Source organism: Rhamphochromis longiceps, linkage group LG20 (genome assembly GCF_057381845.1).
Source record: "Rhamphochromis longiceps isolate RC_006_pf linkage group LG20, R_longiceps_female_GT1.1, whole genome shotgun sequence".
Taxonomy (NCBI): Eukaryota; Metazoa; Chordata; class Actinopteri; order Cichliformes; family Cichlidae; genus Rhamphochromis; species Rhamphochromis longiceps.
The window spans coordinates 35532436-35558315 of NC_140576.1; the positions used below are offsets into that span (position 1 = coordinate 35532436).

The following is a 25880-nucleotide window of genomic DNA, read 5'->3' on the forward strand; positions in this document are numbered from 1 at the left end:
TCGCTCACAGAGCCAAAAAGTAGATAAACCAAATAAGATGACCCACCCACCCATAATTTGCAATGCTTGGGTCAAGGACAGAGAGAAGATATTCTATAAGAGACATTAGAAATAGGATCAAAAATATTTTAATTACTGACAACAGAAAGATGCTGTTACAAGAAATCAGCATACAGATGTAAGAAAAAATATGACATTTATGTGGGATTTGTAACTAACTAAGGGTGTGTCTTACCCTGATTTACCTTCAGCGTTCCAACCCAGGAATAATCTCCTACTTATGAATTATTCTCTGAAGAAAACTCAAACAAAACATTTTGTTTTTGTACCTAAAATAACTACCTGACAAAAATCTGACTATGAGTAAACTGATATCAAATGCTCGCTTGCATACATCCCAAGTGTCCTACAATAAATGTGTAGTAAAAGTACAGTAAATATCCAGCTGCGATATGACTACTTTATATGGCGTTGTGTTTTGACTGACGTGTGTGTGTAAGCCTGTTATAGTGAGCTGTGGAAAACTTGAGCTTCTCTCAGGCTTTAGCGTGAATAAACGATCAGTGAGGGTTGTCTCGAGTGTTTATTACCCCTCATTGAAGGTCACAAAACTGTTTGCTTGCCTCACCGACGCTTTCTTTAGAAGGACGCACACATTCCTGTAAACACTTGTACATAACGCGAGCAATGAGTCCACTCCCTAAACACACTCTGACTTACATCACGCTGTGAACCCTGACCAGGCTTATCAGCAAAAGAGGCCACGGAAGTGAAAACGAGCGAGGGACACAAGTAGAAGAGGATTAAAGAGGAAAACCAAGGAGCTAAGAGGAGAAAGAGACACCAACACGGCTGCTGAGATAGTTGGAGATGGCAGCTGAACGCGCAGCAGCTCACAGCGTTGATTTGTAAAGGTACGCCACACACGCTCGAGTCAAACCACCGAGTGTTGGGAAAGGCTTTTATTTTGTACGACTAAAGCGAAAGAGGTGGCAGCCAGGAAGTGAAAGGGAGAGAGGGGACTGGAGTAGGGGCGAGCGAGCATGTGTTAATGATGTGTTAATAGCGGCACATGTCGAGCTCACGCTGCGACGAGTGTCACCGCACATCCTGACAAACACGGCTCAGCCTCCGGATCCATTCACCACAGCTCTGTGCATCCTCTGCTTTAATTCTCTCTTTATTTACCTTCTTGCAACCTTCTTTTGCACCTCGCTGCCTTCTTTATCTCATCCTTTCCTTCTCTCCTCGCTACCTTATTCACTTTCTTGTCACTTTATTTACATCCTCACTCTATTCTTTAATTCCTTTCTGTCTTATTTATCACCTCACTAACCTATTTGCCTTCTCACTGCCTTCTTTAAATCCTCGGTACATTTCTTACCTCTTTATTTCTTACCTCTCTAACTCTGTGCTGCCTAATATGTCTCCTCACAACCTTCTTTACCTCATCATTACCTTCTTTAATTCTTTGCTACTATTTGTAGCTCCTCACTGCCTTTTTTTTTTTTTTACCTCCTTGCTACTTTATTCACATCCTCATTTCCTTCCTTAACTCCTTCTTTACATTCCCATTACCTTCTTTACATCATTAACTTCTCCGGCTCCATTACCACATCCAAAGAGGTTGTGAGTTAGTTCAGGTAGTTTGTGAGTTGTTTCTCTGTGATCCTCTTTTCCCTCCCTCCAGTCAGTCGCAGCAGATGGCTGCTGCTTCGTGAGCCGGGTTATGCTGGAGGTTTTCTCCCCTACGCTCACCACATGCTGCTCACTGGGCTTCTCTCTCTAATGTTTTAGGGTCCTTACCTTACGTGATGAAGCTTTATTGAGATGACTGTGGCCATCTATTGTCTTCTGCTTATCCAGTTAAGGTGGAGCTGGAGTATATCCCAGCTGTCACAGGGCTAAAGGTGGGGTACAGCTCTGACTGGTCGCAGTCTATTGCAGACAATATGTTTTATACACTTCGCTCTGAGACTGAGGGTTTGCAGGATATTTAAAAGATGAATGGGAGGCAGAGCCTTCAGCTTTCACGCCCCTCTTCTGGGGAACAGGCTAAGGATTCGGGAGACAGACACCTTCTCTACTGATCTGTACTAATGAACGAGCTGTAATCAAAACAGCTACATGATTGAGCTTAAAACATCACTTTTTTGGTCCTTGATGGATCTTCACCACTGGGCCAGAGGTGGCTGAAGTCACAGGAACTGAGAGGTGCAGGCGTTAAGATAGCATCTCAGTGCTTGTTTGTACTTAATGTAAAGTCGTCAGTCTCATCACTGATGGTGCGCTAGAGCGCGAATTTCAAAATAAAAGATGCTTGACTCCTCACCTTTGGGTGTAGAAACTGTGGATCTGAAAACTTCTCGGTTGTAGCTGCAGACACAGCTCTCATCAGCATTGATGAGCCTCCACACAACATCTAGCTCAGGTCCATTTAAGTGTGAGGTCTGTGGTGAATTGTTGAACTGAGCGGTCAGGACAGGATGTTGGCTCTGGAACGAAGATGACCTTGAATCGTGAGTGGCTAAATTTTAATCAGCCTTGGCTTTTTGAATTTTATGCAACTATCCCTGGAACTTTTTAATCGCACCTTGTAAAAAAATTGAATTGCATGGGTCGTTTCATATAAACATTTAGCTGAAGGTCTTTCTGTAATAACCTCATTAGAATAGGTTTGTGGAGCTGCCTACATTCAAACCTCCTTCCACGCTTCCAAGCCAGGAAGCCTTGCTGTCCCCTTGTCTCCTTCTCTCTTTAATCCCTAAAATAAGCTGCCTCATGTCCTCACTTCCAGGAAAGCTTCCTTGCTTGTGTTTTTGTCAGTCAGATAAATTTTGAGGCTCAGATTGTGAATTGCTGCTCAGGGACGACGTTGTTTGTTTCTTCACTGACTCCCACATTCACATATGCTCATCCATATTTAATGTACTACGTCTGGTAGCCTGTGTATGTGCCCGTGTGTGTGTGTGTGTGTTTCCCTGTGGGTATAACTGTGTATAAATGCAACGGTGGCAGTGACGAGTCTGTGTTTGTGCATACATGAGTGTGTATATGATTGTGTTTAACGCTGTGACTGTGTGTGTGGCTCCCTGCTGTCTGCCACCATCTGCTGTTCCCTCAGACTGGAGCAGCGAGTCGATGAGTCTGTGGAGGAGCTGGTCTCAAACAGGAAGCTGAACTCTGCCGATGACATGTTTTTCTGCTGCTCGGGGTCAAAATTAAAATGCGGCACAACAAAAATGTCTCGTGGTCGGCAGTTTAGAAGTTTTACTGAGCAAGGACGCAAAAAAGACAAGGTCTTTCCTTCTAGTAAGGGTATGAGGACACAGAATCTTCTTCTTCTAAAGGAAACAAAGAAGGAAAGAAGTTTCTTAGACACCTTGTTTTGCCTTTTGAGTGAGGAGGCTAGGAAAGTAAGGGTAAAGAAGTTTCCTAGTCAAATAAATAGGAGAAAATGAGCTTCCTGTAGTAAGGAAAGAAGAAGGTAAGTCATGAATAGAAGTGGGGAAAGAAGGTTCCTGTCCTATTAAAGATTTAGGATGAATCCTAGTTAGATAGCAAGAAGTTAAAGAATCAAAGTAGGAGGCTTGTTAGGGGGTAAGGAAGCTTCCAATGCATCCTATGTCAATAATGAGGAAACAACACTTCTGATTTTTCTGCTGGAAGGAAAACGCAAACTTGAGTTTTCCAGAATCAACTTCTGGTCTGGTCCTTAAAATCCTGAGGCTCTGAGTAGTGGGTGGATGTCACGAGATGTCAACTGCAGCACATTTGTAGCTTAAAACTAATAACAAGAAGAAGAATTTAAAAAAGACTGCATTATCGTTCAAGTAAGATACGAAAGCTATTTATCCAAATTACTGTCGTCCGCTTCAATCTTTCCGAGTCCTCTCTGGCAGAAAACAGTGACACATTGATGGATCAGTTAATTGGAAAACTGAAGAACTGGATCTGAATTTTAATCCAAGAATGTAAATCTGAGTTGCTGTCAGGGCAGAAGTTAAATTATCAGTTTTTCTTGACGTGTGGAGATCTGCTTCACGGAGCAGCTACAGCTGAACTGCTCACAGAATGATCAGAGTCATTCTGCCAGCGTTTAGTTCAGATCACCTGTCAGCATGAGCCGATGAAGTCTGCTGTTGAGCTCGCTCAGTGACTTCCTGTGTTCTTGTGTCTGCAGCTCAGCCGCCATGTCTAAAGCGACGGTGAAGAAGCTGCACTGGCGCTCCAAGGTACTGAAACGTGCAACGCCTGCAGTGACAACGGAGGTGAACCATTTCCTGTGAGAACTTCATCCTCTGTGTCGTCTGCAGGTGCAGGAGAGCTTCGTCCCGCTGGGCGGCGGCACCGGTGGCTCAGGGGAGCTGGGGCTGGCCATCGGGGGCGGGGCTGACTATGGCGAGTTCCCGTTCGTCACGGCCGCCCCCGGGGGCGGACCCACGGTGGGCGACATCATCCTGGAGATTGGAGGGACACCTGTGTTGGGAATGACCCTCGGTGATGTCAGAGGAGTCCTGAACTCCTGTCCTCATCCAATCAGAATCAAGACTGTCTCACCAGGTGAGAGAAAAGTTTGTTAATGACCTGATGGGGATGTTTGATGTTTAGTTTGTTCATCTGGAAAACATAAAAGAAGGAAAATTGGTCACTTATTTCACTTCTTATTTGTTTGTCTTTATTGGCTGAAACGGGCTCCATAAAATGTCTCATTAACCTGACACGTGTAATGTTCACATTGAGATGCTCAAAGGGATTTTTATGAAGCTAAAACAAATATATATAATAATATAAGTTAATTACTGGCTGACTGAAAGAAGAGTAATCTGCACTGCTTAATAACTCTTTCAGTTGTTTTTATCTTGTTTGAATCTTGAATCTCATGATTTGGTTTTATCTGACATCATTTTTCACCCCTCAGCTGTAAAAGGTGACCTCAAGGTCAGAGGTCAAGCTTTCTTAAATTCTTTTGAATGTGATAACTTGAGAACAAGGCGATGCAGGATTTTGAAATTGATACCATATGTATGGTATCTACTGGGAGGCTGACGGGTATCATTGGCGCACGCCAGTATTTTTGTCATTATTATTAAAGACAAAAAAGCAAAACTGTGATTATCAACAAAGATTTAGTCAGCTTCAGTCGAGGAGACACGGCCAAAGAGACACTTCTTTTCGGTTATAATAAGCTAACTGTACTTTCATGTAACATTTTATTCTGAAAAGAAACTACTTCCTGCAGTTGTCAAATCAGTGTAGTGAGGAGTATGCGGCAGTTTAAGATATAAGCAACGGAGTGAAATAGAGGTAATTCAAAACTGTTCTCAAGTTCAGCATAATGGCACGTGCTGCATGACTGTGACATCATATCCTGTATTTCTGTGTGTGTGTGTGTGTGTGTGTGTCCCAGGTTCATCTCTGTGTAAAGACCTCAGGTTGTACCTCAGTAAGTGTTTCACGCCGGGCTCCATGGACAGTCAGCTGCAGCAGCTCATCAGGGAGAACCTGTACCTGCGCGCCGTGCCCTGTAAGACACACCTGCACACACACACACACACACACAGTCTGGTGTTGCTATCCTCGTGGGGAAATCTCATTGACATAATGGTTTCTCCAGCCACTTACCCTAACCATCAAAAATGAATGCCTAACCCTTACCCCAGTACAACGCCAAAGATGACCGTTGAGGGAAAGAGAAGTGGAGCAGGAACAGGAACTTTAAAGGAGTGTCCGGATGATCCAGCGACCCCCAGGACTGTGCATTAAACGCTTTAGTAAAAGAGAACTGAATCCAACTATCTCTACACCTAACCATAACCCAATTGTAACCCTGACACTAAAACCACATTTTGAGTGTGAAAAATGCCTTCAACCCCGTGGGGACTGAGACTGTGGTCCCCACAGTAAGATTTCAGATTTTGGTCCCCACCAAGATAGGAAGAACTAGAGATGGACCGATCCGATATTACATATCAGTATCGGTCCGATACTGACCTAAATTACTGGATCGGATATCGGAGAGAAATAAAAAATGTAATCCGATCCATTAAATATCAGAAAAGCACCTCACAAAACTTGCGACACGGCGTAACTCGGCTCATAACCGTAGCACGTCGGAGCAGTATGCTCACGTGATAGAGCGGCTGTGTGTATTTGGAGCCTCGCTACCAAACCAGCATTTCATCTCCGAGGAAGTGATCCCAGAGAGAAGTAAAGCAAGTGTGTAAGTTCATCTCTGAATGTTTGTAAAGCATTCGCGCGTTAAGTTTAACAACCGATATATGGAGTGACTGCCTCTTCTCTCTCCCTCCCTCTCCGGCTGCTACTTCAATCATGAAACTGATCAATGATCAGCTGATCGGCTTTTCTGTCACGAGTCCGTCTCTCTTGTTTGTTTTTGGCTCACTTCGTGCCAGAAAGAGGAAACCAGCAGCTGAACAACAGCAGCACGTTTAACCTTGATAAGCTGTTGTTAGAATTTATTTAATATTTCTTTCTACTCGAGGATCTTTTTCTACAGCTGACGGCTGGTAACTGTGCAGGGGCGGATCTAGCAAAGTTTAGCCAGGGGGGCCGATAGGGCATGAACAGGGAAAAGGGGGCACAAAGACATACTTTTCTTTCTTATTCTCATTTAAAATGTCTAGCTTTTAATAATTATCTGAATCTAACACCCAAAGTTTTAATTTGATGTAAAATGAATAGAAGTCCATTACTGTATATAGTAACTGTTAAGTCTAATATACCCTAGTAAGCTATAGTACTTTTTCCTTTGGGAAGGTACCATCTGTGCAGTCTGCACTTCTGTAGAAGAAAGATGTTGAATCTATTTCATTATTCTTGAAAAATAATTTATTTCTGTGCATCTTTTTTCACACTGCATCAAATTAAAGTTGATTACGTCGATTAAGCATCATGAGGTGGAGGGTGGGGGGTGGTTCCCTATTTTTTTTGCTGGGAGTTTGCAACCCTATTAGTTAGGTTGCTTAATATTTATGCTAAGTACTCTTTAAAATACCAGAATAGGGAGGATGGAGCAGGTTTAAGTTTATTAGATTGATCAGTATTGCTGAACTATGAAATATTTTGTTGTATTTTTTACATACAGGTATAACAGAATAGCTTTAGTGTTGTTGTTTATTTAAACTTGAGTATGAACTTATACAAAAAGCAGCAAGATATTAAAAAACAGTTTTATTGATTAAAAAACACGATATCGGATTCATATCGGTATCGGCAAAATTTATGATATCGGTATCAGACTTAAAAAAGTGGTATCGTGCCATCTTTAGGAAGAACATACCCTTGTTTGTACCCTCATCTTCTGATTCACTTTCTCCAACAACACAAAACCTGTCCAGCGTACACCCAGTGATCACATGACTCTGCCCTCCCTGAAGGTACGACCAGGCAGCCTCGAGATGGAGAGATTTCAGGTGTGGACTACAACTTTGTCTCCATTGAAGAATTTTTCTCTCTGGAGGAGTCTGGAGCTCTGCTGGAGAGCGGCAAATTCAAAGGTAAGGAAAACAAACACACCCTCAGGAATACTGCAGTGTAATGAAAATGTACTCAGATTATATGAAACTCCAGTGAATGAAAAGTGTGATTTATTCATCACGGTGTGATGTTTTTTACAGTGTGGAATGACTAATTTAAACTGTGTTCGGGTTTGTTTTTTGGTTTTTTTGGAGGAGGCATGAGGAAAAGAGGATTTTGTGTCTCTAATCCTCCAAACCTCAGAAATGAAACTTGCCTCCCCCTCTGTCCTCCCCCCACACAGCACTCCACCGTATTAATCTGATGGGATTAATGAAACTAAAATAGAAACAGAATTCACACATAGAGTCTGTTTCACACCGAACGATGCGTCTCTGCGTCTCTCACTAATGCTCCCGAACATTTTAATTTGACAGTTGATCTATTTTCAGTTCCTGTTGAAAACATTTCAAAACAAAAGACTGCTGTGCCTTCACATTATTAGATGATTCAGTATTCATACAATTTGATTAATTGTTTTGTTTAATCCTCGTATAAGAAACTGAAATTGCGCTGGTTGGTGTAAAGCTTAATTTTAAAAAGCTGATACAACAGTAGGTATAAAATCTCAAATTAACACAAATTGGGACCACAGGAAGGCAAGCGGATGATCTGAGAAAGACAGCTCAAAGAAATTAAGGGATCACTTGATCATCACAGTCCACCACAAAGTCAGATAACCCTCAGGGACATCAGCCGGAAGCACAAACCACTCTGAATGCTTTTCAGCTGCTTTGGTGCAAATCAAAGTGAGAACAGGCGCTCTGGAGAGCAACAACATGACGACCTCCAAAGAGGAAACGGTTTTGCAGGTCATTGATTTCTCCTCATCCCTCCGGGCTGATTTTTCTCTAATTTTGCTTTCTGTTTATGTCCTCGTCACTGTCAGTGTCACGAGACAATACTTGCAGACCAATCATAGTTACACGGATATTTCACCTCATCTAGGATGAGATACGTGCCGTCACAAGGAAACACAGGCCAAAGAGTGTGGAAGAGATACCAGGACACGGGCTATTAGGAGCACCGCCAGGACCCTACAACACGATCTCCAGCAAGCTACATACAGTGGCTTGCAAAAGTATTCGGCCCCCTTGAACTTTCCCACATTTTGCCACATTACAGCCACAAACATGAATCAGTTTTATTGGAATTCCACGTGAAAGACCAACACAAAGTGGTGCACACGTGAGAAGTGGAACGAAAATCAGACATGATTCCAAACATTTTTTACAAATAAATAACTGAAAAGTGGGGTGTGCGTAATTATTCAGCCCCCTTTGGTCTGAGTGCAGTCAGTTGCACATAGACGTTGCCTGATGAGTGCTAATGACTAAACAGAGTGCACCTGTGTGTAATCTAATGTCAGTACAAATACAGCTGCTCTGTGACGGCCTCAGAGGTTGTCTAAGAGAATATTGGGAGAAACAACACCATGAAGTCCAAAGAACACACCAGACAGGTCAGGGATAAAGTTATTGAGAAATTTAAAGCAGGCTTACTACTACTGGTGTTGGCCAGAGGGGCCGATGGTGCGATATGGCAGCCTCGCTTCTGTCAGTCTGCCCCAGGGCAGCTGTGGCTACAACTGTAGCTGCCTCCACCAGTGTATGAATGTGAGAGTGAATGAATAGTGGTATTGTAAAGCGCTTTGGGTGCCTTGAAAAGCGCTATATAAATCCAATCCATTATTATTATTATTAGGCTACAAAAAGATTTCCCAAGCCCTGAACATCCCACGGAGCTCTGTTCAAGCCATCATTCAGAAATGGAAGGAGTATGGCACAACTGTAAACCTATCAAGACAAGGCCGTCCACCTAAACTCACAGGCCGAACAAGGAGAGCGCTGATCAGAAATGCAACCAAGAGGCCCATGGTGACTCTGGACGAGCTGCAGAGATCTACAGCTCAGGTGGGGGAATCTGTCCATAGGACAACTATTAGTCGTGCACTGCACAAAGTTGGCCTTTATGGAAGAGTGGCAAGAAGAAAGCCATTGTTAACAGAAAACCATAAGAAGTCCCGTTTGCAGTTTGCCGTCGTGCTTCTCTTCAGCAGGGACAGGGAAGCTGGTCAGAGTTGATGGGAAGATGGATGGAGCCAAATACAGGGCAATCTTGGAAGAAAACCTCTTGGAGTCTGCAAAAGACTTGAGACTGGGGCGGAGGTTCAGCTTCCAGCATCAACGACCCTAAACATAAAGCCAGGGCAACAATGGGATGGTTTAAAACAAAACATATCCATGTGTTAGAATGGCCCAGTCAAAGTCCAGATCTAAATCCAATCGAGAATCTGTGGCAAGCTCTGAAAACTGCTGTTCACAAACGCTGTCCATCTAATCTGACTGAGCTGGAGCTGTTTTGCAAAGAAAAATGGGCAAAGATTTTAGTCTCTAGATGTGCAAAGCTGGTAGAGACAGACCCTAAAAGACTGGCAGCTGGAACTGCAGCAAAAGGTGGTTCTACAAAGTATTGACTCAGGGCTGAATAATTACGCACACCCCACTTTTCAATTATTTATTTGTAAAACATGTTTGGAATCATGTATGATTTTCGTTCCACTTCTCACGTGTGCACCACTTTGTGTTGGTCTTTCACGTGGAATTCCAATAAAATTGATTCATGTTTGTGGCTGTAATGAGACAAAATGTGGAAAAGTTCAAGGGGGCCGAATACTTTTGCAAGCCACTGTATGTGCTTGTTTCTGACCAAACTGTCTCCAGACTCCACGCGGGCCTAACATCCTTTCAGTGGGATCTGTGCTCACCGCTCAGCAGCACAAAGCTCGATTAGCACTCGCCTAAATGAAAGAGAACGCTGTGGTGAACATCTTGCAGCCTAAACATCATTTAGCATGGCCGCCTTAGTTAGTAGTGGCGTAGGTGGGGGGCATATATTTGGTGACCAGCACTCTTACAACATAATTACTTTCAGGTCACTTCACTCACTTGGGGAAACTTCCTAACAAAATCTGACTGTTTGAGCCTTTGGAAAGGATGGAGTAGTAAGAACTGGAGGAAGATATGAAATGTGTAAATCTCTGACTATAAAAGTTCATCAAACCTGAGCTGTTTCAAACAGCAGTTTGTTCTGTTTCATCCAATCACAGGGAATTATTATGGGACGCCCCGCCCCGTCCACATTGGCCCAGAGAGTCCACCAATCACATACCAGGAACATCGAAACCTGCTGAGGAACTTCAGGACAAGGAGCAAGTCTCTGAGTAACCTGGAGAAAGCTGTGGAGGAAGGGGACAACAGTGAGGAGGACAGCGGGCTGACGGGTAGAGAAGCTCACATGTAACACATCCCAGTCTTACCTGCACAGGTGTGTTTGCGCGTTGACGAGATTCTCTACCAGCAGGATCAGCTGGAGCCCCGCCCACAACCCTGCCTCTCAGCCAGTCATGGGAGTCCGCGGTAGGAATGGAGAATGGAGGAGGGGGAAGAGGAGTAGGGAGGGGAAGAGCGGGAGTGGGAGGTCCGCTGCCGGAAAACTGGGAGCTGGCCTACAGTGATTCAGGGGAGCCGTATTACATCGAGTGAGAAATACTTATCAGTTCTTCTTCTGGTGTCAGCTGATTTAATCCGTTTGATTATGGCCATCAGAAAAATATGTTGAGGAAAGCCATGGACGCTGTAATGCTGTTTAAACTTTAAATTTATCTTTTTTCCAATGAAGTCTGGTACATACAAAATATTTGATCCTTTAAATGTCTTATTCTGTGAACCAGTCCTGCTTGTTTTTGTTGTGTGAGTCAGTTTTTTGTTTTATTTTCTTGCAAACTGAGACATGAGACCCACAAACAGGAAACTGAGCTGAGTTGCTGAATGTTTCCTGTCTTTGCAAAAATAATAATTTCCAGTAGCAGGCAGAAAAAGCACTACATTTTAACTTATCCTCAATCTGTCAGATTATATTGTCCAGTGTGTTGATGATGGTGGTGGTGGTGGTAATTAGGATGTGTGTGTTCCTCTGTCCATCAGCCATAATTCAAAGACGACCAGCTGGCTGGATCCTCGAACTCAGAACAAAGAGACGACGTCTTCTACAGAACGTAAGGCGGTTTTAGATCATTCATTCACATGCAATTCATCTTGTTTTGTTCATGATTATGTCACATAATTGCTTCTCTGAAGGACATTTAAAAATATTACAGTCATACCCTCAAATGGTTATATGTTATTTTTAAATTCTAGTTAAATGCTTTTTATTTGAGGTGGTATTTGTGTTGAAACTTCCCGTTTCCACACAAACTGCCTTGGATGCTTTCATTCTGGCAGCAGCAGCCAGCAGAGGGCAGCACTGACACACAAACTCCACTTTTTTTGTTTTTATTGTCACACCAATCAGAAAGAAAAAAGAACAATATAGATGCATGCCTGTCCTCTGTGAGTTTTACACGGAAAGAAAGAGTCCACGTCCTCCCTTCCTGCACATGAACCTCTGGAGTTATACAAGCATCCTTCGAGGATAGGACTAACATTTCCTCTTTCCCTTCTCTTCATCGTTTTTCCTCCTTTGCCTGCCTCCTTTCTTTGTCCCCCATGTCTTCTCTCGCCTCTCAGTCCCAGAGTTCACCGACCAGCCCAGTCAGCTGAAGGGCTACTCCATCCATACTCGGCTCTCTAAAGGTCCTCGAGGTTTCGGCTTCAACATAGTTGGAGGAAGTCGACCCCGAGAGTTTCTGCAGGTGTACAGCGTCACACCTGGAGGACCGCCTGCTCTCAACACAGGTACTGATCACAGTACAGTTTACCTTCAGTTATGTCACAAACCTGAATCTGTTACATGGTTTTGGATCCAGGTTTCTGAAATCCAGGTAAAATGTGTTCAAATGTAAAAGCAGGATGTTTCAAAACCCAAATCACAATCTGGACTCTCATAATCACATAAAAAGCATCATAAAGTGGGAGTTGTTGTCGTGGGTCAGGTGGTCAGAGGAGAGAGGTTGAGATTCTCTCTCTGTGGAGGATTACGGTGCTGTTGATTAAGAAAAATAAAGAGCTGAGTACTAATCTCATGATCTACAACTAATCCACACACGTGCGCTCTCACACACAGTTTAATCTGACCCACGTACCCACGCCTCCTCCCTGTGGGTTGGTTCACATGCTCTGAGATCAGCGTGGAATCAGGAATGAAACAGAGCTACGGAAAAAACAAGCTTAAGACCTGTTCACGTGTTGTGGTTTTCATTTTAAATAGATGAAACTTTGTCACCCAGAATGAGAAGACACAAAACATTAAATCTCATTTACACTTGTAGTCCTCTCGGTTCACACCTGGATTTTGTACCTGTGCCTGTTCACCTTACTGCTCACTGAAAGGCGAGAGAACGTAAAACATCAATATTCTCACTCAAATGATGGATTATGCTTGTTGTGGACAGACAGAGATGCTTCAGGAAGTCAAACTGAGTGTAAAAATGTGTGCTTCATGTCTTTGGATTCTAACTGTAAACTAATTTCTTTGGTAATCACAGATTTCAGCTGCAGCAGCTGCACATATGCACTCCTGCATGTCCTGTTAGACATTAAGACTCTAACCAGTAGATTTTGCTTCCTCGAAGCGGACATCCTGGTCTACATCAACGACACCTGTGTGCTGGGTCGCTCTCACAAAGAAGTGGTGGAGATGCTGAAGTCGGTACCGATGGGTCAAAGCGTGGATGTGGTGCTGAGGAGAGGATACCCGATGCTTTATAACCCCGACGGCTGTCCCAAACAGAGCCTGGAGACGGTACAGCCCTAAATTTACTTTAATTACTTAAGGGCATAAAACTGTTTAAATATCAGTTATTTTAGTGTGATTTTTTTTTTACTTTTTTCCCATAGAGAGGGTGAAACATTTCAGTGCTTTCAAGTTAAAAGATTCCCCATGACTCCTCTTCTGCCTGCTGTGGGAAACTTTAAGGCCTGTGTAAGAGATCAATGACTTCACAGCCAGTAAAAACAGGCATAAAATACAAGAAATAGCTGCCTTTTAGCACACACTAACATTTCCTCTTTATACAAACAAGCAGAGACAAAATTAAGCAGAGCCGAGATAAAAACAATGAGTTATCGTGTCTTGTTCTTGTTTTGCAAATGCAGACAGCCAATCTTTAATAATTGGGGTTGAGAAGACTTGCACAGCCATTTAAAAGTGAGCCGTGCAAATATTTAGACCCTTAAATCAGTGGTTCATCTGTGAGGTGGGCTCCACTCGTGGGACATACACTACCAGGGGAAAAGTGTCTAACCTCATATCCGACCTTTCAGCAGCCGCAGACCCCCAGCGAGTCCGGCAACCTGAGCCGAGGCCTGACGCACCTCACCTACAGCCGCACTCTGGACGCCAACGGCAGCACGCCAGGTCAGAGCAACCGTGGAAACCACATGGTTTACATTTACAGTCCTCTACTCTCATCACAGCTGTGTGATACAAATTTAATTTAGAAACATTAATAATTTATTTTAATTCACTGCATAATAATGTGGCACATTAACAAATAATAAAGGATTGTAAAAACACAACGATTATTTTGTAATTTTACTAATTTCTGCTATTTGTAGCCAGGGAGGATGATGTAATGAGCTGCCGGCTCAGGGGTCCCAGCGGGGGTATTTAACATTTCTTGTTGGAAAGCCGATCAAAGGCCTCCAAAGGCAGAACAAAAGCGCGAGAGTTTACAATGAAAAGTCTCTACAAAGTGAGAAAGTTATCAAAATAAGATAAACAAAACACAATGGCTTATCCTGCTGTGGGACCCGTCGCCGTGTCTGCGTGGAGGGTCCCATTGTCTCGCTCTCTGAACTTATTTATAGCTCATGTAAAAGAACACATCACATCAGAGTTGAACCTAAGAACTTTGCTTTTCTCTGACAGCTGTTAAAAATAAAACACAAATTAACAGATTCATCTTCTTCTCTCTATAATCCAGGCCTGGCACAAACCCCGCCCTCTTATGCCACTCAGCCAATGACAAATGGACTCACGGGCCCACCCACCCCCACGTCTTCTGATACCCCACTGGGTCCACCACACCCAGCGGAGAGGACGCTTACCAATCACAGTGACTCTGATGGCGGCCTATCCAATGCAGGAACTCGAAGGTCAGTGAGGGCATCAGCAGTACCTCACACATCGTGGTGCTTCCCGGATTCTTTTTGTGAAAACGAACCTCAAAGGTTCTTCTGTCCTTTGGGAAAAATCCTGCGCAGCTTTAGCAGTGATCTCAGAAGTAATGGTGCTCAGCCTGTTCCACTCTGCTCTTCCTCACAGGTCTTCTCTGATTCGCTACAACAGCAACACTCTCCCCGCCCTCTCTTCCACTTCCCTTCTCCAACATCAGAGCTCCAAGTCCTCAGAGAGTGACCTGTCCACATCCACGCTCCCCATATCCTCCTCCACGCTCCCCATCACTTCTTCATCCTCACACACTCTTACCAAACTTGCGCTCTCTCAGCCCGAGACGGGCCTCCTCCAAAACTCCACCAGCTCCAGCAGCACAAACAACACCCCCTCCTCTTCTACACCTCCTGGTCCGCCTGTGCATCGCCCACTGATGCCTCAGACCTCCCTCGCTCTGACCCCACCCAGAGACATCCCACCCTGTGGCTTTAACGGGTGCCCGGCCAATCACCAAGCACCCTCCACAGCATCCAGAGGAAACCCGGGATTGGTGCTCCCCCTTGGAGCCGGGTCCCCGGGGACAGCCCACGGCGGGGAGCTCGTGCCGGTGGCTCTCAGCCGCAGTGAGAGCGGGGGACTGGGGTTCAGTGTGACAGCAGGAGGAAATGGGGGTCAACAGGCAGTAGTCAGGCGGGTTTGGGATCGGAGGCAGTGCCTGTCGCTGCAGTCAGGAGACATTATAGTGAAGATCAATGGAGCAGACGTCCAAAGCTTCAGCTTCTCCCAGGTAAAAGATTTTCATGGCTTTATCACCTCGCTCGACCTTGATATTCTGACTGACGTTAGCTCAGCAGTGAACAGTTGGTCTTTGGGAAGAGGGAAGCTCTCATAGGTGCTCATGGGAGTTTTGTGGATATTTCTCCGTATATCCTAGAGGTGTTTTATTTCTGTGTGTCAAGGAAAGAGAGATGGTCCTGTTTAACCTAAAAAAGAAATCCTCATCACAGTAGTTTACCTGCCTAAGCCCTCCTTGTTACTACTGACAGACATAGCCATTGGTTAATGAAAACTAACCGATGTCTAATGTGACGTGATGAGTGAGGAACAGATCTGACACTAAAGAAGTTCCATCAGAAGTAATAAACACGAGTTTGTTTCCTTCCTCAGGTGCAGAGAGTGCTGCAGGAACACACCAAGCAGGGAGAGGTTGTACTTCTGGTCTACAGAGGAGGTAGATACGCCCGTTACCCCAACCCTGATTCACTGATGACTGTGACTGTTAATAACACCAATGCAAATCTAAGTATGTCGGGCTCAGGCTGCAGGATGTCTTCGTCTCATCAGCCAATGATTGTGTCATAAATGTTTATGCATTTTGACACTGGTTATATTTGGTGCAAACTAATCAATGTTATTGAACAGCATAGGTTATCCAGCAATTCCTAGAATGTAAATAAGCATGCAGAAATGGCCAATAATGTGTTTTCATTTTGAATGCCTTCACATCGGGAGGCTTAGACTTAATTTCTATTGTCACTCACTGTTTGGTTAACTTTAACTGGTTAACTGGTTTGATTAACTGCTTAACTTTAGATCATATCTATATGACATAATGAGAACTTAAGGGCTTACTCTTTCCTCCGTCAGCTCCCGTATCCTCCCCAGTCGTCACCCCCAACATCTACAAACGCCTCATCATCCCGCACGGAATGACCGGCCCTTCCTCCTCCCACCCCAACACTTCAGCCGACATGCCTTCCCCGTCCACGGGTGCCTTGGTGGGGGGTATTCCCCCACTCAGCCAGGCTGGCTTGGCCCTTGAGAGTCCCCAGGAGGGGCAACTACCAGCAGCAGGGAACCACCAAGGTAAAAGCATCCAAGAGTAGTAGTGAGGTGTGCTGCTAAGTGAGTGGCGACTGTGCCAGTAGCTGTTTTTGTTGGTGTATAAGTGACATGATTTCCCAGTTCTGCCTCAGAAACAGCTCCTGCAGAGGAAAATAATAAATGCATTTATTATTTAACAGAAAATTGGAAAACAAAAGGCAGATATTTCAGCACATTTCTACACTTCTACATATTTCTACTTAACTATGATGGGCTGTGTAAATATTTAAGTAAAATACTTTTTGTTGTAAAGCGAGAAAGCCAGAAAGAGGCTGATAGGTTTGCAGCTTGAACCCATCCGCTGGAACGTTGAAGGCAATATAATTACACTGCAAAGCAAGACACAAGTAGGCAAGCTTCTTCATGTTTCTCGTGCACGGGAGAGAACCGGACAGGCACCGTTCCTTCGCTTGACCCCAGTTGCTCTCGTCCGTTCTCCCGTACACTGTCCTTTTATTGAGGTTACATGAATATGCATAAGTTCATTAACATATGACGTCTACATACACAAAGAGTACCTTGCCTGTGTGTGTGTGTGTGTGTGTGTGTGTGTGTGTGTGTGTGTGTGTGTGGACTGCTGATCAAAGGGTCAAACATCCTTGGTCAGGAAGAGGGTAGCCTCCCCCTCACCCTAGATGGTTCATCCTAGATAACACGGTGAGGAAGTCCTGCAGTTCGAAATGACAATCAACAATACAAATCTAACAGAGGCAAAGGAAAATCATTTATTAAGGGAATCATTTAACAAATCTTGTGCTTTCCAAGCAAATCCAAAATGCCAGGTTTCTTTAGAATGATCATTTTTAGATGATGTGGGTCCCGTTGCACCCACAGTGTCGCCTAATTCTTAGCTATAAGCATCTTGAGATGACAGATGTTGTGACTGAATACAAATAAAGCTGAACTGAATCCTTAGGTGCCCCTCCTGCCCAGACGCCTAACGGACCTCCAGCCTCGGCCCTCATCCAGAGCACTAGCTTCCTGGACTCAGTTCCTGTGACGCTGACCTTAGAGCCACGTGACTTGTTGGGCGTGGAGGAGAGTGCCGGCGGACCTCCTGCACTCAGAGAGGGCGGACTAGGAGCCGTTCCTAAGGATGGAAGAGGAGGAGGAGTAAAGTCAGTGGATGTGGAGCTGAGGAGGCGACAAGGAGAAGGCTTTGGATTTGTTATCGCCTCTCAGGAAGTGAGTGGAGGTGAGTGGCAAAGAGTCCTCCGTATGTCCAGCTTCTGTCGGCGTCACCGCCTGTTATATGATTGAGTTTTGTATTTTAGGTCATCTTTTGAGGTTATATTTAGGTCCTGGAGTTTTCAGTTTGTTTTTACCTCCCCTGTGCTCCCTGTTTCCTCGTATCCAGGCTTAGTCTTTGTGTTAGGTCTTTTTCTGTGTCATTACTTTGTACTGTATTTTGGTGCTGTCTCTTGTGCCATGTATTTAGCTTTATTTCCCATTCGTCTCATTAGTTTGATTTTGTTCACCTGTGCCTTGTTTCCCCCAGCTGTGTTCTCTCTCCCTAATGACATCATGCCTCTATTTAAACCCTCAGTCTGCTTGTGTTGCTTGTTAACCTCCCCTTTGGGCCCCTGGTCTGTGTTTAGTATCGTAGATTATTTTCCTCACTTTATCCGTCCTAGTTTGACATTCCTGTGTGTGACGCACAAAGAAGTACAACAGAAACAGGATTCAAGAAGAATATACCTGAAACGGACAATAGAAAAACAACTGCTTCAAATTATCATTAAGCAAATGTTGTTTAGATGGTCTAGTGGTTAAATTGTGGCGATATTATTCTTCCAGCAAAAAGAAAATTTGACTGTTCATCCAAAACAAGAAGAGAAAGCAAACAAGTTATTTCCATTGATCACTAAATGGCGACAAATCAAACTGTTAGAAAAAGCAGGCAGTTAATTAGTGGAGAGAGCTATTGGACTTGAAAGGGACTTTCATTTGGTAATATATGTGATGCATAAGTAAGAAACACAACCTCTCTACTTAGCCCGAGGGGAAGTGGGTAATTTAAAAGTAAAGGAATTCAGTGGGCTGGATCACAGAGTTGGAAATGTTACCCACTGACACTTGAAATGGGTTAAAAATAAAACCTATTGAAATCCTTCAATCTCTCTGAAGATATAGGATGAAAAAAATAAATAAATAAATGATGGAAACTTGAAAATTGTTTTTCAAGCCTACTGTTCACCAGCGATCCAGAGTTCAAGTTCATATTCAAATAAACAAACATCTGATTTTGGAGGGAAGGGCAAGACTTTTTATACTGGTACATTTTTGGTTTCTGTTTGAACAAGCTTTGGTGCATGCAGATAAAATTTATCTGTATTGGTTAAAAAGGACCAGAGGAGAAACAGGAAGTTTTGAACCGGATATCCATTATGTTCCTTCTGTACATTCTGGCTACAATAGAAGCTGAGAAAAATGGCTTCGTCAGCCTCAGGCCAGAGTTACCTTACTGATGTTTATACGTGTCTGCTGTGATTTTAAGGCACTCAGCTGCAATAAAATAAAGGTTACTTGTAATAATTACAAAACAAGAGCACTTAGCTTATAAGTAACTATAACCCTGGGCACTAGATTTGCATATCACAGTTTAGTTTGGGTTAATAAGCAACTCGTTTCACATGTAAACAAGCCGCGGGTGTACAGGGAGGAGTTAAAGCTTTCAGATAAAAGCAGCACAGTAATACATAAATGCAGTCCAAGATTCCCTCCTCCTGAAACTGTGGTGGAGCTGACACAAAAAGCAGCAGAAGCTGGATACAGTACAGTAGCTGTGCAAAAGCACTGAGGGATTTTCCACAGCTGGGTTTGTGGCGACTCTCTGGTTGATTTCAGCTGCACCTGAGCTTCTCTGGTCGGCATTCAGCTGGAAGGAACAGAGAACTGAGCGACAATGATACACAGCACTCCACTGCACCTCCTCCTTTGGAAATATAACAATCATCTCCACTGTTAGCATTCCTTCCCCTCCACATGAGTAATTTCCCTCCCACCGCTATCTGCTCTGCATAAGCCCCGCCCCCTCTGACTGTCCCTCTATCACTCACTGCAGCTCAGCTCACTCAGTCCAGCTCCTGCTTTTAGAGCCGCAACCTGCTTCACGCAGACAGCACAGAGAGACAGAAGGACAAACAGTGAGGACAGAGAAACAAGGACAGAGCATTGTTGAGGTCTCGGCTCGGTTCAGGTCTGAATTATCCATCATGTTGGAGCGACTGCAGTCAGCTCTGAAAACTGTCAAGGACTCCAAATGTAAGTTTAGTTTGGATTTTTAAGCTTTCTTCTAAATTCAAGGCTGACTTGGTTTCTGGGAGGTCCGTCCATCATCGTGTCTGTGCCTGAGCCGTATTGATTTAGAGTCCTGCTGTGTGTGGGTCAAAGGTACTCCTGAATTTGTACGTGCACTGCTGTGGAACAAGTTTTCACAGCCTGCTCCTCTTGTGCTTTGTTCCCTAGTAAAGTTTTTTTTAACAGGGTTTTTTGTCATCTGACTACAGGCTCTAACCAGATCGCCTGTGAACCATTTATTGTTGGGGTGAGGTTGCATAAGAAGAATCATTTCAGAAACTAGAAGTTGTTGCCTTTCAACACTGTTATCTTAAATGAGTTTTGTCCTGGGTTTGCATAATAATGGAAAAACCTACATAAAGCAGTACATTTGAACCCTAACCAACACTAGCTTATTAAGAAAATAAATGAATCTGCAACTTAAATGTTTTCTTTCTCATCTAAAGAGCCACATGCTGCTTCTTTATGTTTGATGATTCTCATCTAATGTGAGATTCTTCAAAGCTTCCAGTTGATACTAAAAAGTAATATCAGATTAGATACTGAGGAGTCCACTGATTCATGTTTGTCCACCACACAAAAGGGAAAGTGAAGTTTTGTGAAAATACAGTTGCAGTGGCAGCAATAACTGTTTCTGTTTCTGGGTGTCAGTGGCATCAGAGTCCACAGTGTACAGGACAAAATAACAGGCTTTCACTTACTGCAGCATCTGGAAGAAACACTTGAATGTAGTCAGAGCTGGTAACATGTTTCTCTCCAGCTACTATGAATCTGTTTCCTCCTTGTTCTCCTCCTCAATCTGTATCAGCTCTCAGGAATGTCTGAAATAGTTTCACCTCATTGAAACTATGTGCCGTTATTGTGTGTGTGTGTGTGTGTGTGTGTGTGTGTGTGTGTGTGTGTGTGTGTGTGTGTGTGTGTGTGTGTGTGTGTGTGTGTGTGTGTGTGTGTGTGTGTGTGTGGACCAGTTTGAGTTTAGACCTTTGTGAGGTGTCTGGTCCTCACTGTGGCTCAGACTGTATGATGTGGTTTTTACTGTATGTTCCCACATCATCAGTAATGCAAACATGCACAGGGCTGAAGGATGAGCTTGGTAGCAAATTTCAATTTTTAATTAAATAGTTCTTTAATTTTTGTTACCTTTGCTGTTTTCTGACAATATTAAAACAATGTGTGCGCCTGTGTGTAAGTTATGTAATATTAAATCTTCATGACATAACCCTTTGAAATTCACTCAGAGCTTAGCTTCATCTGCCGGCCTGTTTGTGTCCAGATGTGCTGTCTATTTCCAGCTGTGGTTCACTGTTAAAGGAGTCCCAAAATTAACACGAGAATATATATGTAGCCCGTATTAATCCTTATAGTTCAACTATTCCTCTCATTTTCCATCTCTGTGTTTTTAATTATGAATGATAGTTAAATAAAAGATTATTTATAATATCCTGGATCATTCTGACATCAAAAAGAAGTCATGTTGTACGGAGGTTTGAGAAAATGTAAACGCTTTTCTAATGAATTTCTGGTCTCAGTTGCTAATTTCAAGCCTCACTGAAAAGAAACAACATTGAGTTGTAAATTATAATTCCATTTAAAGTCAAAGGGACAAATAAATATATTTTCACCATGAGCGTGCAGCATCCCTGGGTTTTTCAGTCACATGTGACCCCTTGTTTGGCTTCAGCATCCAAAGATGGTAATAGCAGAATCAGTCAGCAGCAAGAGGGCCTCATTAACCCTTTGTATCATATTTGATAGATGAGTTTCTGAGACCTCTATCGCATCAACATGATCAATACTTGCCATAATTTCAAAATGTTATTGACCAAACTCTTTTTTTTTTTTTTTTTTTTTTTGTCTAAAATGAACATTTTTGCTAATAAAAAGTTGCCAAAAACTGCCAATGTATCAAATGTCAAATCATAAACATGATATAGCAAAAAAAAAAAAAAGTGAATTTTGTTATAAGGGTTAATAATCATCCCAGTTCCAAAAAAATCTAAATTTTCTGGCTATTTCTTGATGGGTTGGGTTTTACAGGGTTAACCAATGGGTGACATCACTGTGGCCAGATCCATCTTTGGCTGGAAACAACCACCAAATAGCCAAAAGGACCAAAAATGATACATAGTGATGAGCATTACGTGTCCTTATTTAAAAACTGACCCGTTGTTATACATGCTGACTTCTTTCCTGTCCCATTCCAGTCACACTATGAACAGCAAAGCTCCCATGATTCCCAGAGGAATGCCGTGACTCAAAGAATTTCTGAAAAAACGTCAGCCTGTGCTCCCGAGGCGGTCGTGTGTCGAGTGTGAATGCGTCTGTTCGTGCTTTAGCATTCGGAATAGGAGATGTTAAACTTTCTATTAATAGCAGCTTTAATCCATAATTCAGCAGAATTATGAGCTGGGCTGTGTGTGTTTGACAAACTGGAGCGCAGGTGACTTCAGGCTTATTGGACTATGAAATTGGACAGACACACACATTTGTCTTTCAGCACTTGTGAGGACTTCCTGTACATGATGCATTAACGTGCTTCTTACCCTGAACCTGAACTCTCACCTGTGCTCTAGCAGTCTTCTGAAGCTCTCCCAAGGTGAGCTACAGACTCAACGTCCTCGCAACGAGAAACATCCTCATGTATTTAACCATTCACCCGTAAAAGTCCCACAGCATAAAACTCCAAATATTAATACTCAGACATCATCTGCTTATTGCGCTGCTGACAAAATCTGTTTATTAGCATAACTCTGACTTTCTAAACACATAGAATTCAGTTATGTCGTGCTGCAGTGACGCGTGCTGGTATTACTTGGTTACATGTGGTCATATTTGAGTATTTATATTAAATTAGAGGCTATAGTCTGTATATAAATGGGAAGCATCAATAAAATCACTGCAAACATTCTGCTATGACACTGCTATAATCTGTCATAAAAGTGATGACAAACATATTTGAACCTCAGGACTCTGTGTGAGGCTGAGTTTACTGAAACTGTGTGAACTGATGTGTGTAAAAGTACAGATTATAATTTGCCACTTCATGGTTCAGGCTCATGACCCATGGCGACTAGTGGGAGAAGCATGACTTTAGTTATTGGATTCAATATGATTGGAATAAAGTGTAATAATAGGTGCTCCTGCTGTTCATGTGGTAACTACCTGACTTTGAGGATGCTCCGACAGCCCCTCCTGCAGATGGGGGGCCCCATGTTGCTCTTTAGGGCTGGACCTGTAGGCTGGCTTTATATATGTGCAGGTGAGCCTTCTGAAGCCAGTCGGAGGTGGGACTAAATCAGTGAGCAGGGCAATGATAATGCTGACAAAAAAACAATAATTGGTTGTGGCGCACATAAAGTGACTCCAGCACCTTCTGGGTGCCTCGTAGGTGAGGATATTTGGCACGTCCTACTGGGAGGAGACCCCGGGGTAGATGGAGGACATGCTGAAGAAATTACATCTCTCAGCTGGCTCGGGAACGCCTTGGGAAATTTTCCGTACTATATTTTATGTTTTGAGACTTCAAACTGCAATATTGTGAGGACTGATTCTTAAATAACGCTTTTCTACTGAAGCAGTCTAAGTGCTTTATACAACGTGCATCATTCACCCATTTATAGAAGCACTATCGAACATTTACACAATGAACACATCAGAGTCCCTCGGTCACCCCGGGCTCGAACCACCAACCTTCCAATTAGTGGATTACCTGTTCTACCTCATGAGCTACAGACATGTGAACTGTAGATATAGATGGATATGAAATTGTGGAACATATTGAATATAGAAAACTCAGCAGATACAAAATGAATTTAGGTTTTTGTTTTTTCCAAGAGCTCTTTGTGTGCTTCCCCAACATGTAACTGTGTCTCCTGGGGTTGTTTTTCACTCCTAAGGCTGGTTTAGAGCCAGAGCCTAATCTGAAATACAATTATTCATGTTTCAACAGTCAGAGCAGCGTGTCTTATCCGGGGGGAAAAGTTCCAGTGTCGCAGGTCTAGAATCAGGAGCCACTTACTTGCAGGATTATGAATACCAAATAAGACTTTATAAGTCCCACACACAAATAACCTGGGCTTGAGTAAAAATTAATTTAAAGCAGCAGTGTGCAGAAAACTACTGAGTTTTTTTCTTTTTTTTTTCATTTATAAAATGCCAGCTGGTGATAACAAAACATCAAATGACAGGAAAATGTGATGAGTGTCATGAAGCTAGCTGTTATGTGTTGATGTTGATATGTTAACATGGCCTCTAGCCTTTTAGAGAGAAGGCAGAGCGGACTTGTTTGCGACTCTGCACCAGCAGAAAAGCACCTGGGTTCATGTGGGCAGACAGGAGGTATGTGTGATGTTTGAGGAATGTGGAAGAGGTCTTATGATGAGGATTTATTCTGTGTGCAGGCACAGGAGGGTCTTTTGGCAGCATAACAACGTCAGTAAATCATTTTTGGTATTATATTCAAACCCCAAACAACCAAACAGCATCTTTTCTGAGCCATACACAGAAAACTGCATCAGAGTTTACCACAAGGACAGTAAATAAACAAAAACACGATGAGCCGCCTGACCAAAGAGTCTGGATCGTGGTGCTGGTTGTGGTGTTGTGGTGAAAATCATGAATGTTTAGTTACTTTGAGATATCAAGCTGAATTTTTCCTCAACAGGTTAATATTTTATTGGTTTTCTTTGTGCAGCACATCTGGAGTCAGAACTGTGGTTGGAGAAAGTGATCTAGCAAATGTTCTCATACATGATTCATGGAGTCAGACCCAGAGAGGCCTCACACGGAAGGAGAAGGAAATGTCCAGAAGTACATGTCAGGACATATGAAATAGTTGTATGTTTGAGCAGAAAAAACGGCTGAATAGAAGTTTGATTTATGGATTTTTGGCACAATTTTTAAAGTTTTTTTATAGTTTCTTCAATAATTTAAGTTCTTTAACTTGTAGTTTCGGTCCCACACTTTACCCCCACCCTACATCGAAAACAAGAGACTTGTGTGAAACTGTTGACGTGATGTGTCAAGCTGAAAAGGAGGTTGGTCTTTACTTAGTCTCTACTTTGTTTTTACGGCAAAACTTTACCAGAGCCTAAAAAATACATTGTTCAGTGGACCAAGAGGGAACACGGGGCACTGTCATTAGGAGACACACAGGACTTTATCCTCTGGGATGGGGGGGGCTATGATTTGTAGAGGACACAGTTTTTGTATCTGTAAACCACCACGGTTGGTTTTACATCAGACAATTAAGATGTGAGTGCAGACGTGTGAGTTTCAGCTTTATTTCAAGGGTTTTAGAAAAACCTTTGCATGAACTTTTTGGGAATATTTGGATATTTTTATGCACATCCCCAAATTTTTAGAGACTTAAAAGTAAACAAGTTAAAATGATTTTGAATGTTTTTAATACTTGAATGAAAACAAGACCAAATGCTGCATTTTTACAGGTTTTTACTGCCGTCACCTTCAGTTGCTGCTTGTGGGTCTCTCTGCCTTCTGTTTTCTATTTAATAACTGAAAAGCTGCCCTGTTGGGTTGAGATCAGCTGACTGGCTGTTAATTCCATTTCTTCACCTTGAGAAACTCTTGGGTTGCTTTTACTGTCTGCAGCTGCTGTTATTGGGTCATTGAAGGATCTGTCCTAATCTGAGCAGAGCGTATAACCATATACACTTCATAATTCATGACTGCTATCAGCAGTCACGTGATTAATGAACACCAGTGACCCAGTTCCACCAGTGACAATGACACGCCCCGAGAGTGTTCTTGACATGGTTAGATGTTGTAAAATAGTTTTTCTGAACAATGGAAAGAATTCTGTGATCATGCACTTCAGGCCAGTCCATTCATTGATTTTACCAGACTGTTGATTTTTTACTTGCTCTCTCTCTTCTTTACAGTGAAAAGCTCTATAATACAAATTCAGCACTTTGAGTAAATTTCTGATGTCTGCTTCATTTGTAATCAAGTAACAAAGAAGCGGGCCTGACCATGAAACTGCTTTGTCCTCTGAAAATGTGAGACTGTGTATAGAAACTATG

The 25880-nt window shown here is 43.0% G+C and overlaps 1 protein-coding gene across 1 annotated transcript in view; it reads left to right on the top strand.

The window, feature by feature from the left end:
- magixa (MAGI family member, X-linked a) overlaps window positions 1-25880 on the top strand; it is a 65684-nt gene that overhangs the window by 24157 nt on the left and 15647 nt on the right. The window contains exons 2-16 of the mRNA XM_085394182.1: window positions 4184-4235; window positions 4317-4563; window positions 5411-5527; window positions 7401-7520; window positions 10649-10822; window positions 10900-11080; window positions 11526-11596; window positions 12108-12275; window positions 13112-13281; window positions 13803-13896; window positions 14465-14636; window positions 14806-15442; window positions 15823-15886; window positions 16303-16521; window positions 17456-17734. Coding sequence (XP_085250308.1) covers window positions 4194-4235; window positions 4317-4563; window positions 5411-5527; window positions 7401-7520; window positions 10649-10822; window positions 10900-11080; window positions 11526-11596; window positions 12108-12275; window positions 13112-13281; window positions 13803-13896; window positions 14465-14636; window positions 14806-15442; window positions 15823-15886; window positions 16303-16521; window positions 17456-17734 — 2755 coding nt within the window. The 5' untranslated portion in view covers window positions 4184-4193. The remainder of the gene's footprint in view (window positions 1-4183; window positions 4236-4316; window positions 4564-5410; window positions 5528-7400; window positions 7521-10648; window positions 10823-10899; window positions 11081-11525; window positions 11597-12107; window positions 12276-13111; window positions 13282-13802; window positions 13897-14464; window positions 14637-14805; window positions 15443-15822; window positions 15887-16302; window positions 16522-17455; window positions 17735-25880) is intronic.